Source organism: Brassica rapa, chromosome A03 (assembly GCF_000309985.2).
Source record: "Brassica rapa cultivar Chiifu-401-42 chromosome A03, CAAS_Brap_v3.01, whole genome shotgun sequence".
NCBI classification, from domain to species: domain Eukaryota; kingdom Viridiplantae; phylum Streptophyta; class Magnoliopsida; order Brassicales; family Brassicaceae; genus Brassica; species Brassica rapa.
The window spans coordinates 23,869,989-23,884,653 of record NC_024797.2 but is presented as its reverse complement, the minus strand read 5'-3'; the positions used below and the strand labels follow the sequence as shown (position 1 = coordinate 23,884,653).

The 14,665-nt window shown below is 39.5% G+C and overlaps 2 protein-coding genes across 4 annotated transcripts; both read left to right on the top strand.

Moving 5' to 3' along the window:
• The first annotated feature begins 218 nt into the window (after positions 1–218).
• LOC103860885 (disease resistance protein RPP4) lies at positions 219–7,521 on the top strand. Of its 2 annotated transcripts, none has more exons than XM_018657865.2 (10): positions 219–1,318; positions 1,395–1,461; positions 1,566–1,671; positions 2,180–2,620; positions 2,700–3,783; positions 3,876–4,184; positions 4,323–4,802; positions 5,297–5,779; positions 6,017–7,210; positions 7,312–7,521. In XM_018657865.2, exons 3-10 carry the CDS (start codon positions 1,589–1,591, stop codon positions 7,402–7,404), a joined length of 4,167 nt encoding a protein of 1,388 aa, XP_018513381.1. In that variant the 5' UTR covers positions 219–1,318; positions 1,395–1,461; positions 1,566–1,588; the 3' UTR covers positions 7,405–7,521. The 2 variants fall into 2 exon arrangements, with proteins under 2 accessions (XP_018513381.1, XP_033144755.1); XM_033288864.1 differs by having other exon boundaries at positions 7,287–7,521.
• A 106-nt stretch (positions 7,522–7,627) lies between these two features.
• LOC103860884 (protein SUPPRESSOR OF npr1-1, CONSTITUTIVE 1) lies at positions 7,628–14,464 on the top strand. Of its 2 annotated transcripts, XM_033288865.1 has the most exons (14): positions 7,628–7,722; positions 7,849–7,992; positions 8,092–8,361; positions 8,482–8,544; positions 8,692–8,755; positions 8,835–8,973; positions 9,061–9,354; positions 9,437–10,242; positions 10,340–11,423; positions 11,524–11,832; positions 11,947–12,405; positions 12,543–13,775; positions 13,855–14,177; positions 14,304–14,461. In XM_033288865.1, the coding sequence occupies exons 8-14, from the start codon at positions 9,782–9,784 to the stop codon at positions 14,305–14,307; spliced, it is 3,873 nt and encodes a 1,290-aa protein (XP_033144756.1). In that variant the 5' UTR covers positions 7,628–7,722; positions 7,849–7,992; positions 8,092–8,361; positions 8,482–8,544; positions 8,692–8,755; positions 8,835–8,973; positions 9,061–9,354; positions 9,437–9,781; the 3' UTR covers positions 14,308–14,461. The 2 variants fall into 2 exon arrangements, with proteins under 2 accessions (XP_033144756.1, XP_009136811.1); XM_009138563.3 differs by lacking the exons at positions 7,628–7,722; positions 7,849–7,992; positions 8,092–8,361 and having other exon boundaries at positions 8,531–8,755; positions 14,304–14,464.
• Positions 14,465–14,665: the final 201 nt, after the last annotated feature.

Sequence of the window (14,665 nt, the reverse complement as noted above, 5' to 3'; positions counted from 1 at the left end):
GGGATATATATTAGAGAGAACCAAATGCTGAAATACCCTTCTATTAGAGATTACTTGTTTTAAATTTTTGGACCGTTGGATATATTGTGTGACACATACTAGTCGATGGATATTGTATGAGATGCTGATTTATTTTCCTCCACATATATGAAAAAATAAAGAGGAAAATTCCAAAGTGAAATCTCTTAATTTGTAGGTACAGATAGAATAATCAATAGACATGAAAACGGGGGTTTATAATATCTTTTTTTTATTCGTTGTATAAATTATCTTATTTATAGTGGAACCACCAATCCGGTTCATGGGTTGGTTTCAAGGGACCGTCAACATTATTAGAGCGGGCATAAATGATGATTGTTAGACATTTATATGCTAGAACGATGTTTTTTTTTCTGCAAGACTTTTATAACCAAGTCAATATATATCCTATATTATCATCAGAATTAAACAATTTAATAGAAAAAGATGCAAAGACGATAATGCTACATACAAAAGAAAAAACAAAGAGGGACCATTTGTGTTGTATTTGGTCTGACAGCCTAATAAGCTCCACAGCCAGTTTTATGTCCGCACCCACGGTTCCTTTTGTATCTCACGAGTACTCTTTGGCCCTCATTCACTGTTTGTATATCTTTTACATTATGGTGTTATACCATCACAAGAGGCATATAAAAAGAGGGACCAGTGTATAGCGAGACAAAACATTCGGATTCGGTCTCCAGAACTAAATTTCAAGTGGTTGACATGTACTATTCGGTTTTCAAATTGATTAAACATATATGTATTGATCATTAGCATTCAATCCTTAGCTGTTTTAAGTCCAATAAATCTTTGGCTTGGTATTGCACACATGTTACTATTAATGCACTAGTGAATTGCGACCATTAGGACACTTTGATCAAAATGTGTTCTCTTAATTCACTCGTCCAGAAAATTAGGTGAGGTAAGAAGGGCAGAACAACACTTGAATTGACTGTATGTCTCTCTCTCTCTCTCTCAACACAAATAATGCGCCTATAAAACATAGTTGCATGGGCTCACTTGTTAATAGGCCTGCAATGGCATGAGGCCGTAATCCACCTGGTAAAATATGTTGTACAAAACACTTAAAAAACAAACGTCACACGTACCGCACGTGCCATCATAACCTCCTCTCTCTCTCTCCCCAGATTCACAGCACTTGACAATGTCGGAAGATTCCAAACCGAGTCAACTCGGCGGAGGAGAGAGAGCTAATAGCTCTTTGACTCACCGAGTCAGACGGCGACGATAATCTCTTTCACCGATTCAATATCTCCAAAGCATAACCATATTAGAGGTAAGTTTCATCATAGTCGTTTATCTAGTGAATTATCGTCTCCGCCTTGGGTTAACATTTGAGAATTAACACTCAGATAATGAGGAACAAGAGTAGCTACAGCTCTCGTCATTGCCAAAAGAATCTGAATCGATGAAGGCTTCGTAAGTAATCTCTTGATTGAGAAAATGGATTTCTCACTGTGTAATTTAGTTTCAAAAAATGGGGGATTGATTCACTGTGTGATTGATTGTTTTTTTTGTTCTAGGTGAATTACTTTACTTCCCTGTGATGGATAACATTGTGGAGGATACTGAAGATAAGCAAATCCTCTGGAAACAACATAGCAAATTGAAGCACCCTCTTTTCCTAAGGTACACTAATCTTATCACCCTTCTATAGGCTCTTATATCCATCAATTGCTGCATTTGTGTGTGTCTATACACATGCTCTGTTCATAAGCCTTAGGGAATTTTGTTGTCAAGATTGTGCAATTAAACGCGACGTATCAAGACTAGAGGAAGAGAAGTTTGATATGTTATATTCTTATTTATCGCCTGCATTCGTTTTGCATTCTTTCTCTGCATCCGCATTCTCAAAACATGGTATATCTTATAGATAGTTGATGACTTCAACAGATACTTTCTATAAAAATATTAATATTTTTTTTGTATGGGTGATGATGGTTGGTGGAAGTGGAAACATCCTGGACACTAAGTCGTCTCTTAAGTCTTCTTTGATATCACTTTTGCGAAGTTTACCACACTCTCTCTCTGCATCTCTATTACTGATTTACCTCAAATGTTCAGAGTGTGATGTCACATAAGTGTTTGAATTTTGGTATCTTTTCTCTATGGCTTCTTCTTCTTCTTCTTCATGCAGCTGGAGATATGATGTGTTCCCTAGCTTCAGCGGTGAGGACGTCCGCAAATCATTCCTCAGCCATCTTCTCAAGGAGCTCCACCGCAAATCAATCAACACATTCATAGACCATGGCATCGAGAGAAGCCGCCCTATCGGCCCTGAGCTTTTGTCGGCGATTAGAGAATCGAGGATCTCAATCGTCGTCTTCTCTAAAAATTATGCTTCTTCCAGCTGGTGCTTGAATGAGTTGGTGGAGATCTACAAGTCCTTCAAGGAGTTGAATCAAATGGTGATACCTGTTTTCTACGGCCTTGATCCTTCTCATGTTAGAAAACAGACTGGAGAGTTCGGCGAGGCCTTTATGGTTTCCTGCCAGGGCAAAACGGATGATGAGAAACAATGGTGGATCCAAGCTCTAGCAGAGGTCGCAAACATGGCTGGGGAGGATTCTCGGAACTGGTATGATTGTTTATTTCTAGATTCAGTTTTGTTTGACTATTAGTGTTTCGTTTCTTAAACTGTTCCTTGTTGATATTAGGAGTGATGAATCAAACATGATTGAAAGAATCGCCAACGATGTTTCCAATAAGCTTCTCATTACACCATCAAATGATTTTGGTGATTTCGTTGGTATTGAAGCTCACTTAGAAGCAATGAATTCAGTGTTGCGCTTGGATTCTGAGGATGTGAGAATGGTGGGGATTGTGGGGCCTTCAGGGATTGGTAAGAGTATCATAGCGAGAGCTCTTTTCAGCCATCTCTCTAGCCAATTCCATTATAAAGCTTTCGTATCTTATAAGAGAACCATCCAGGACGACTATGGCATGAAGTTGCGTTGGGAAGAACAGTTTCTGTCAGAAATCCTATCTCAAAAGGAGGTAAAGCTTTTCCATTTAGGTGCGGTGGAACAAAGGCTAAAGCACAAGAAAGTTCTTATCGTTCTTGACGATGTCGATGATGTAGAGCTTTTAAAGACCTTGGTGGGACAAACTGGATGGTTTGGGCTTGGAAGCAGAATTGTTGTGATAACTAAAGATAAACAACTTCTCAGGCTTCATAAGATTGACCTTGTCTATGAGGTTGATTACCCATCTGAAAATCTGGCTCTACAGATGTTTTGTCGATGTAGTTTTGGGCAAAACTCCCCACCTGATGGTTTCATGAAGCTAGCTGTTGAAGTTGCAAACCTTGCCGGTAATCTACCTTTAGGTCTCAACGTCTTGGGTTCTTCTTTAAGAGGAAAGGACAAGGAGGAGTGGATGGAGTTGTTGCCTAGGCTCCGAGATGGTCTCGATGGAAAAATTGAGAAAACGTTAAGAGTCAGCTACGACGAGCTAGAGTGTAAAGATCAAGAAGTTTTCCTTTACATTGCATGTTTACTCAATGGTGAAAAAGTCGATTATATCAAGAACTTGCTCGGAGATAGTGTTGGCATGGGGCTCAGAATTCTAGCTGATAAGTCCCTCATACGTATAACACCATCACGTAGAACTGTAAACATGCACAGCCTGCTTCAGAAGTTGGGTAAAGAAATTGTTCGTGCAGAGTCCATTTACAATCCTGGAAAACGGCGGTTCTTGGTGGATTCTAAGGATATATGTGAAGTACTTGCCGAAAATCTCGTAAGTGTGGCTTTCATGTTGGAGTCTATCATCTAATAGATTATTCTGATGGTTAGAAGACTAATTTTCTTTTGTGGAAATTTTCTTTTCAGGGCACAGAGAATGTGTTAGGAATGTATTTCAACACATCAGAGCTCGAGGAGGCATTGTTTGTAAACGAAGAATCGTTCAAAGGAATGCGTAATCTCACATTTCTAAAAGTTTACAAGGAGTGGTCGCGGGAGAGTGGTGAAGGCAGATTGTGTTTACCTCGGGGCTACGTTTATTTGCCCCGTAAACTCAGATTGCTATATTGGGATGAGTATCCGTTGACGTTTATGCATTTCAACTTTAGGGCAGAAATTCTGGTTAAACTCACAATGGAGAATAGTAAGCTTGAGAAGTTGTGGGACGGAGTCCAGGTACTCTTCCATGGCTCAACTTAGTTATTATTGTTAGAGTATTGCTTTCTTCTTATTCAGTTCAGTTTACGAATATCCATGAAGCCTAAGGTTCAAAGAGTCATAACTGATTGATCTGTTTGGCCATTTTTGTTGCAGCCACTTCGAAGTCTCAAGAAGATAAGATTGGATGGATCCACAAAGTTGAAAGAAATTCCTGATCTGTCAAATGCCATCAATCTCGAAAAATTGAATCTCTGGGGATGCACCTCTTTGATGACACTTCCTTCCTCTATTAAGAATCTCAATAAACTGAGGAAGGTATCGATGGAGGGATGTACAAAGATCGAGGCTCTTCCTACTAATATCAACTTGGGATGTCTTGATTACCTTAATCTCGGTGGATGCTCAAGGTTGAGACGTTTTCCTCAAATTTCGCAGAACATTTCAGGGCTCATTTTAGATGGAACATCAATAGATGATGAAGAGTCTTCCTACCTTGAGAATATCTATGGGCTTACTAAGCTCGACTGGAATGGTTGCTCAATGAGAAGTATGCCTTTGGATTTTCGCTCAGAAAATCTGGTCTATCTCACAATGAGAGGTAGTACGCTTGTGAAGTTATGGGACGGAGTACAGGTAATGTTCTCATAAACTTCACTGTTAATGTTTTTTTTAAAACTGTGCCTAAGTGACCTTCTTCATGTTGATGATCTGGGTAAGGGTTTAGCTCATTTTGACTTTTCTAGCTATAGCTTAAAACTGAAATAATCAAGAATGCATGCATACAATTTTGAAACTAATGTAAAGATGATTCAACTAGAGTGATTTGACAAAGGAAAACGAGTTAAGATTTGGAAACTAAAACTATAGCTTAGTTTGAGGATAAATAACGAGAATGTGTCACCAAAAATGCAGGTTAGGGATCAAAAATGACTTCACACCCTTAGATCTCAGACAATGAAAATTATTACAGGTTTATTATTTATATCTTGGGGACGTTTATGTCCATCCGTTGCATGAGTGCTGATGTTACTCAATGCAAAAAGCTCCGTATTTGAGTATAGTTTATTTTTCTTCACCTTTTAAGATCAATTGATGCATGGTTCTTTGTAATTTTTTTTTTGTTTCAGTCACTTGGAAATCTGGTGAGGCTGGATCTGTCAGGATGTGAAAACCTGAATTTTTTTCCAGATCTTTCAGAGGCTACCACTCTTGATCATTTGGAACTCAACGATTGCAAAAGTTTAGTGGTACTTCCTTCTTCAATTCAGAATCTCAAGAAACTGACGCGGTTGGAAATGCAAGGATGCACAAAGCTAAAAGTTCTTCCAACTGACGTCAACTTGGAATCTTTAAAGTACCTCGATCTCATAGGATGCTCAAATTTAAAAAGTTTCCCTCGGATTTCAAGGAACGTATCAGAGCTCTATCTTAACGGAACTGCGATAGAAGAAGACAAAGATTGTTTCTTCATTGGGAATATGCATGGGCTCACCGAACTCGTTTGGAGTTATTGCTCGATGAAATATTTACCTTCTAGCTTCTGCGCAGAATCTCTCGTTAAATTCTCTGTGCCAGGTAGCAAGCTTGAGAAGCTTTGGGAAGGAATCCAGGTAACGTAGTCAAATTTATTTATTACTTTTTAGATTATTTTCTTGACCTTTCTTTTGCTTGGCCTCCAAACTTGGTTTGAGTATATTTGTCATTAAGCCCTGAAACTAAATGAACCTCCCGCTCAAATCTCTATTACTGTAAATGATAGAACAATATAGCAAATGCATACGCAGCAGCTTCACATGAATGATCAATTCAACACCTAAACCGATTGTGAACTTTCTTTTCTGTTTCAGTCGCTTGGAAGTCTGAGGACGATAGATTTGTCTGGTTGTCAAAGCCTAAAAGAAATTCCAGATCTTTCAACAGCCACCAGTCTCGAGTACCTGGATCTCACAGATTGCAAAAGTTTGGTGATGCTTCCGTCATCAATTCGGAATCTCAAAAAACTGGTGGATTTGAAGATGGAAGGATGCACAGGGCTCGAAGTTCTTCCAAATGATGTTAACTTGGTATCTCTTAATCAGTACTTCAATCTTAGTGGATGCTCACGGTTGAGAAGTTTTCCTCAGATTTCAACGAGTATTGTATATCTCCATCTAGACTACACTGCAATTGAAGAAGTTCCTTCTTGGATTGAGAATATATCTGGCCTGAGTACACTAACAATGAGAGGTTGCAAGAAGTTGAAGAAAGTCGCGTCAAACAGTTTTAAATTGAAAAGTCTTCTGGATATAGACTTTTCAAGTTGTGAAGGGGTCAGAACATTCAGTGATGATGCAAGTGTGGTGACAAGCAACAATGAAGCTCACCAACCAGTGACTGAGGAGGCTACCTTTCATCTTGGACACTCAACAATAAGTGCAAAGAATCGTGCATCTCTCCGGAGTGTATCTCCGTCGTTTTTCAATCCAATGAGTTGCTTGAAATTCCAAAATTGCTTCAATCTGGACCAAGATGCACGGAAACTCATCCTACAGTCAGGTTTCAAGCATGCAGTCTTACCAGGTAAGGAAGTTCATCCTTATTTCAGGGATCAAGCTTGCGGAACTTCGCTAACAATATCTTTGCATGAGAGCTCTCTTTCTCTACAATTCTTGCAATTCAAGGCTTGCATCTTGCTTGAACCTCCAACTGGCTACCCCAGTTATCGTTATGCATGCATTGGGGTATGGTGGTACTTTAGAGGCGAGAGAAACATCCATAATGTTTGCATTGACGTTGACCTGTGTAACGTGGCTCATCTAGTTGTGTTCCACTTTGAGGTATGTCTTCCAAAAGAAGTCAACTGTCATCCATCTGAACTGGACTACAACGATATGGTATTCGAATTTGAGTCTAAGTCAGAGCATAGGATAAAAGGATGCGGAGTACGGCTCATAAATGTATCTCCATCTGAGGATGGAAGTTGTACAAGCTCGGAAACTCAGTACAAACAACAGTGTGGAGAAAGTGACATGGAGAATGGGAGAAGCAAGAAGCGATTGGGGGTAAAACTTTGCCATTAATCTAGAACTTATTTCTTTTCTAGGATAAACTGGGGAATATACCATAGGAATTGAAAAGATACTTTATTGTTGTTTTTATGCAGATGGCATTGACATCGGAAAAATCTTCCAAGTTACTACGTGGCAGTGACACACTCGTATGCGATATTCACCAATTCGAATTCGGAGCTTATTAGAGTAATGGTTTACGTTTGGTTCAATGTATAGTTGGTTAGCTCATTCCAGTTAACTCAAGTCTATATAAAGTGCATTGTAACAGAACGTTAAGCTGAATAACAGAATCATTTCATCAATGTAACAAACTTTCATCGTCTCTCTCGTTACTTAGCTAACAGAGCTTTCCCTAGGGCAGGGTGAAGCTTCCACTCACATTTCTTCGAGCAACTTGCATGGCGATGGAGCTTCGTTATATTTTGATCCCATGATAAAAGGAACAACAGGACACGGAGACACCATTTTGATCCTTCGTCTCCACAACTTATAAAGTTGTTAAGGTAACTGGCACATCTTGTACTCTGTTTTCTTCTGTTGTGGGATCAACCTGTGATCTACCATGAAGATAGTGATAATGTCAAGACGATTTCATAGCTTTTTCTACACGAACAATTTTCCACATGCAGTTGAAGGAGAACTTTTCAAGAATGAGAAGCCTTATACGACTCCAAGTCCAGAGCCTGAAGATGTTTATAAATTCTTCTTTTGCAGGAGGCTAAGCGCTCTGTTCAAAGATGTAAATAGATATCTTCCAATCAGAAAAGCCACAAGTTAGTACATTCTGTTTGAAAGTAAATCTTGGAAAGTTTTGTATATTTGTACCATATATGATATGTGATTGGAAATTTTCAAATTGTTGACAACCTAAGATTAATCGAAGATGAAGAGGAGAAAAAACGAGATACAAACTCCCAATGCACAGTCTGGTGCCGCTGTCGCTTCCATGCCATCATAAAATGAGTTCAGATCAGTGTACTCGTGGAGGACAATTTCAGCACCCCGTAAGAGAGCTGCCGTTGATGCCTTCTGCTACTAATTATGATAGCTCTTTGGTACAGCAAACTCAGATTCTGTGCAAATCCTCGGGAAATAGCAAAGCTACTCGGAAGGTTAACTGCGTTCGAACTATACATCAGAAGGTAGATACGTCTCTCTCATCTAGAGTGAGGCCCTTTCATTTCCATTTTCTCCTGAGAATACGTTTGCACAGCCTTTTAGCTTAACACACAATATTAATAGTTCTCATATTTGTGGTTTAGGATCAGTCAAAACAGAACACACTTCCAGATTTTGATTCTTACACTATTAGGACGAAGGCTCAGGTAAATATTCCATAACTATGTTATCAATAGTCTTCATTCATTCTGTTGAAAGTTGAAACTACTTAGTTGGATATGGCTAATCATTGGTGAAATCGGACTATATGTGGCTGGGGGATTGTTTATTTGTCTCGTGTGTTTTCCATACAGGTCCATATCCTGGTGCTCAGAAACACTATGTTAATAATGAAATCAGAATGCTGGAGCGTTTCCGGTAAGATAACTAAGAATGATCTGTTAATGAACCTCGGACACTTTTTGACCTAACTTATGGGGGAAAAACTTTATTATAGAGTATGAAAACGCTGTCTCAAGAACGGATATTCCGAATGCATTATCCTTGAGCATGACAAGCATGATTTTTTGAAGAGATAAATAGACGTGTATGGCTATTGCTGCATGTATAAAGCTTTGTCAGGTCTTCATAAGCAGGTACATATCTAGGACTAAAACTTTTGAGCATTGACATTTCAATCACGCAACTAAACAGTTCTATTGTTTTCTTCTGCAAACCTGAAGGGTGTTCTTCATAGGGATGTTAAGCCAGGAAACCTTCTTTTTCTCTAGGAAGAGTAGTAAAGGCTATTTCATTGACTTTAACTTCGCCATGGTTAGCCATTCTCTTATCAATATTTTTTTTCTAGCAAAGGTTACTGGTTAGTGTTTCTTACGATACAACGTGAGGCACTGTAAAGCTGGAGCTAACAAAACGTTTGTATTCATAGTTCGAATTATGTTCCCACCCACCGATATTAATATCCGTCTTGCATTAGTGGCTTAACTAGGATTTGCACCAGAAGTACAGGAGAGCCGGTAAACTTCTCCTCTCCTGCATTTGGGCTGGACTTAAGTAAAACAAAAATTGAACTAAAGCTGCCTCTTATATGTTTTGCAGGCAAATAAAAAGTAGCTTCAGATCTACCAACCGCCAGCAAGAAATGACCAGTAAATAGTTTTAAATTTTGCAGTCAATATTTTAAAATTTGACCCCACAACAACAACCACGCATTGCATGACATGCAAATTTTGTTTTTACTCATATAAATTATATTTTGTGACAGAAAAAAAAATCAATTATAGTAGATTAAGCAAACAAAGAAATGGAATTAAAAATGTTTTGTACATGTAGAATAAGTCTTCTTTCAAAGTCTTCTTTGAATAATATGCGGAGTTTCTCTGTGTGCATCTCAACGTTCAGAGTGACTTCTCATATAACTTTGACTTTTGGTATCTTTTCTCTATGGCTTCTTCTTCTTGCAGCCGGAGATACGACGTTTTCCCTAGCTTCAGTGGAGAAGATGTTCGCAAATCATTCCTCAGCCATCTTCTCAAGGAACTCGACCGCAAGTCAATCATTACATTCATAGATCATGGGATCAAGAGAAGCCGCCCTATCGGCCCTGAGCTTTTGTCTGCGATAAGAGAATCGAGGATCTCAGACATAGTCTTCTCTAAAAGTTATGCTTCATCCAGCTGGTGCTTGAATGAGTTGGTGGAAATCCACAAGTGCTATATGGAGGTGGATCAGACGGTGATTCCTATTTTCTACGGCGTTGATCCTTCTGATGTTAGAAAACAGACAGGAGAGTTTGGAAAGGCCTTTGGAGAGACAAGCAAGGGCACAACAGAGGATGAGAAACAAAGGTGGATGCGAGCTCTAGCTGAGGTAGCAAATATGGCCGGAGAGGATCTTCAAAACTGGTATTATCTCGTCTTTTATTACATAATTTTTGTGTGTCTGTGTGCTTGTCTTGGTGATTTTTATTATTTAATGACACAGTTGACTATTGTTATTTAGGTGTAACGAAGCCAACTTGATTGATAAGATAGCCGACAATGTTTCGAATAAACTTATTACACCATCGAATTATTTTGGTGATTTCGTTGGGGTCGAAGCTCATTTAGAGGCAATGAATCAATTGTTGTGCATTGAATCTGAGGAAGCTAGAATGGTGGGGATTGTAGGGCCTTCAGGGATTGGTAAGACTACCATAGCAAGAGCTCTTTTCAGTCAACTCTCTAGCCGATTCCACTATCGGGCTTTCTTAGCTTATAGGAGAACCATCCAAGATGACTATGGCATGAAGTTGTGTTGGGAAGAACGGTTTCTCTCAGAAATTCTGTGTCAAAAGGAATTAAAGATATGCTATTTAGGTGTGGTGAAGCAAAGGTTAAAACTCAAGAAAGTTCTTATTTTTCTTGACGATGTTGATGACGTAGAGCTACTCAAGACCTTGGTAGGACGAACTAAATGGTTTGGATCAGGGAGCAGAATTATTGTCATATCTCAAGATAGGCAACTTCTCAAGGCTCATGATATTGACCTTGTTTATAAGGTGGAGTTCCCATCTGAAGATGTTGCTCTCAAAATGCTTTGTCGATCTGCTTTCGGGCAAAACTCTCCACCTAATGGTTTCATGGAACTCGCAGTTGAAGTTGCAAAGCTTGCCGGTAATCTTCCTTTGGGTCTCAATGTCTTGGGTTCGTCTTTACGAGGAAGGGGCAAAGATGAGTGGATGAAGATGATGCCTAGGCTTCGAAATTATTTGGACGGTAAAGTTGAGAAAACATTAAGAGTCAGCTACGATAGGTTAGATGGCAAAGACCAAGAGTTATTTCTCTTCATTGCATTTGCACGTTTATTCAATGGTGTGCAAGTCAGTTACATAAAAGACTTGCTCGGAGATAGTGTTAACACTGGGCTTAAAACGTTGGCTGATAAGTCCCTCATACGTATAACATCGAATGAAACTATAGAGATGCATAACTTGCTACATAAGTTGGCTAGAGAAATTTTCCGTGCAGAGTCCATAAACAATCCTGGAAAACGCCGGTTTCTGGTGGATGTTGAGGACATTCGCGATGTATTTACAGATAAAACCGTAAGTCTTTTCGTAAATGCTCTTCATAGATAACTTTATAAAATATAAAGTGCTACAATTGTTAAGATAATAGTTTTCTTGGGATGCTGTTTTTTTTCAGGGCACGGAAACTGTTCTAGGACTATATTTCAACGCATTAAAACTCGAGGAACCATTTTCAATGGATGAAAAATCGTTTGAAGGCATGTGTAATCTCCAGTTTCTCATAGTCAGAGACTATGTTGGTTACTGGGTTCCACAGGGAAAATTGCATCTACCTCAAGGCCTCTTTTATTTACCCCGTAAACTCAGATTGCTCAGGTGGGATGGTTATCCATCCAAGTGCTTGCCTTCTAATTTTAAGGCAGAGTATCTTGTTGAACTCAGAATGAAGAATAGTTCGCTTGAGAAGCTGTGGGAAGGAACTTTGGTACTACTTTTAAATTTATTTTCTAAGTTAAAAGTGTATCAAATATTTGTTTAACATGTTTCTGAACGTATGTATAATGTATTGAATTCTTCCCTGTTTGTTGTCACTTTTCAGCCACTTGGAAGACTCAAGAAGTTGATTATGAGTTGGTCCACGTACTTAAAAGAACTTCCGGATCTCTCTAATGCCAAAAGCCTCGAGGAAGTATATCTTGATAGATGCACATCTCTGGTGACATTTCCTTCCTCGATTCAGAATCTCCATAAACTGAGGGAGTTGGATTTGGAAGGGTGCACAGAGCTAGAAAGTTTTCCAACTCTTATCAACTTGAAATCTCTCGAGTACCTCAATCTCAGAGAATGCTCCCGGTTGAGAAATTTCCCTCAGATATATATAAACAGTTCTCAAGGATTTAGCCTCGAAGTAGAAGGCTGTTTCTGGAACAATAATCTCTGTGGACTCGATTATCTCGGCTGCATTATGAGATGTATTCCCTGTAAATTTCGCCCAGAACAGCTCATCGGTCTCACAGTGAAAAGCAACATGCTTGAGAGGCTATGGGAAGGCGTCCAGGTACGTTGTTAGTGTTATAGCTTGTGCTTATTGGTTTGCATCCCGAGGTAGTCTTTTAATTATTCCCATGCATGGCACCCAACAGCAATGTGTTTGGTAAGATCTAGTGTGTGTGTGTGTGTGTTTTTCTGTTTCAGTGTCTTGGAAGTCTCGAAATGATGGATGTGTCAAGCTGTGAAAACCTTACAGAGATTCCAGATCTTTCAATGGCCCCCAATCTCATGTATTTGAGACTCAACAATTGCAAAAGTTTGGTGACTGTTCCTTCTACAATTGGGAGTCTCTGTAAACTGGTGGGGTTGGAAATGAAAGAATGCACAATGTTGGAGGTTCTTCCAACTGATGTCAACTTGTCATCTCTCAGAACACTCTATCTCAGTGGGTGCTCAAGGTTGAGAAGTTTTCCTCAGATTTCAAGGAGCATTGCAAGTCTATATCTAAATGACACCGCCATTGAAGAAGTTCCCTGCTGCATAGAGAATTTCTGGAGGCTCTCTGAACTATCGATGTCTGGTTGCAAGAGGTTGAAAAATATATCTCCGAACTTTTTCAGATTGAGAAGTCTTCATCTAGTAGACTTTTCAGATTGTGGAGAAGTCATCACGGTACTGAGTGATGCCAGCATCAAGGCAAAAATGTCAATAGAGGATCACTTTTCTCTTATACCATTATTTGAAAACACTGAAGAGCGTTACAAAGATGGAGCGGATATAGACTGGGCCGGTGTTTCAAGAAACTTCGAATTTTTAAACTTCAATAATTGCTTTAAACTAGATAGAGATGCGCGGGAACTCATCATACGATCATACATGAAGCCTACGGTCTTACCAGGTGGAGAAGTGCCTACGTATTTCACGCATCGAGCTTCTGGGAATTCTCTAGCTGTTACTTTACCTCAGAGCTCTCTTTCTCAAGACTTCTTGGGATTTAAGGCTTGCATCGCTGTTGAACCTCCAAACAAAGCCGAAACTCCTTATGTACAAATGGGGTTGCGCTGGTACTTTAGAGGCAGAAGCAGTGTGCATCATTTTACGGTTTACCACCACTCATTTAAGATGGATGAGGATCATTTGCTTATGTTCCACTTTGGTTTCCCTCTAGAAGAAGTCAATTATACTTCATCTGAACTAGACTATATCCATGTGGAGTTTGAATATTGCTACCACAAGTATGCTTGTTCTGACATATATGGGCCTGACAGCCACACGCAACCTTGTCTCATGTCGCTCAAGATGATAAAAGGGTGCGGTTTACGGCTCTTGAATCTCTCCGGATCTCCATATGGTGCTGTTAGAATCTCTGAAACAGAGTACAGCCAGCAGTCTGGAGAAAGTGACAGAGAGAGTGGAAGAAGCAATAAGCGAATGCGGGTAACTTTTGACTATTTTTTAGGATCAACGGGAGAATAGACCCTTGGAATTGAATCGATACTTTGATTTTACTATGCAGATGATGGTAAGAACATCTGAAGAACCTTCCAGCTTACTATGTGGAAAAACAGGAGCGAACACAAGATTGATGACTCCAAATTTGGAGCTTTCATTAGGGCAGGGTGAAACTTCCACTCAGATGTCGTTGAGAAGTCTGATACCATCGTCCTCAGATTCGTCGAGCAGGTTTCATGGAGATGGAGCATTCTTGCGTCATTCCCTTTCTCCTTCTGAGCCATGTTTCAGCGGAGAAGCTTTTAATCCCATGATAACAGAACAACAAGACACAGATACACACTTTGTGGATCAGTCGTCGTCTCCTCAGCTTATTACATTTTTAAGGTAAGCGAACCATCTTACAACTCTGTTTTGTTCTATTTAGGATCAACTTGGGTTCTACTATAATGGTAGTGATAGTGTCAAGCTGCTTTTATATTTTTTTTTCACACAAGGCATTTTCTCCTGCAGGTGATGGAGGACTTTTCCAGAACCAAAACCATACTACTTCGCCTGAGAATGTTTATAGTATCTTTAAATTCACAAGTTAAGAACAAAAAGTGTTGGAACTAGTTTTAAATAGCAAGACCCTCCTCATCAGTAACATCTGGATCACTGAGAACCTTAAATTAGGTAACGCAATGTGGGTGTGTATCCTAAGAGAGCTGATAGAAACATGGGAATTGGTGAGTAGAGGAAGAGCAGACCATAGACAATAATGGAAGTTACTGTACTCGCATCCGCGAGGACTTCACTGTAGCAAAAGATGACTTCAGAGATGGGTTTAGGCCCTGGTGGTGTGAGAAGGAAGTCGATGTTATAACGGTTATGGA

What these genes read in the sequence shown, in the direction of transcription:
- LOC103860885 (XM_018657865.2), top strand. Translation starts at nt 1,589, where the DNA reads ATGGATAACATTGTGGAGGATACTGAAGATAAGCAAATCCTCTGGAAA. An exon ending in AAGCACCCTCTTTTCCTAAG is followed by an intron (nt 1,672 to 2,179) that starts GTACACTAATCT and finishes TTCTTCATGCAG; the next exon opens with CTGGAGATATGATGTGTTCC. An exon ending in AGTTATGGGACGGAGTACAG is followed by an intron (nt 4,803 to 5,296) that starts GTAATGTTCTCA and finishes TTTTTGTTTCAG; the next exon opens with TCACTTGGAAATCTGGTGAG.
- LOC103860884 (XM_009138563.3), top strand. Translation starts at nt 9,782, where the DNA reads ATGGCTTCTTCTTCTTGCAGCCGGAGATACGACGTTTTCCCTAGCTTC. An exon ending in AGCTGTGGGAAGGAACTTTG is followed by an intron (nt 11,833 to 11,946) that starts GTACTACTTTTA and finishes GTCACTTTTCAG; the next exon opens with CCACTTGGAAGACTCAAGAA. An exon ending in GAAGCAATAAGCGAATGCGG is followed by an intron (nt 13,776 to 13,854) that starts GTAACTTTTGAC and finishes TTTACTATGCAG; the next exon opens with ATGATGGTAAGAACATCTGA.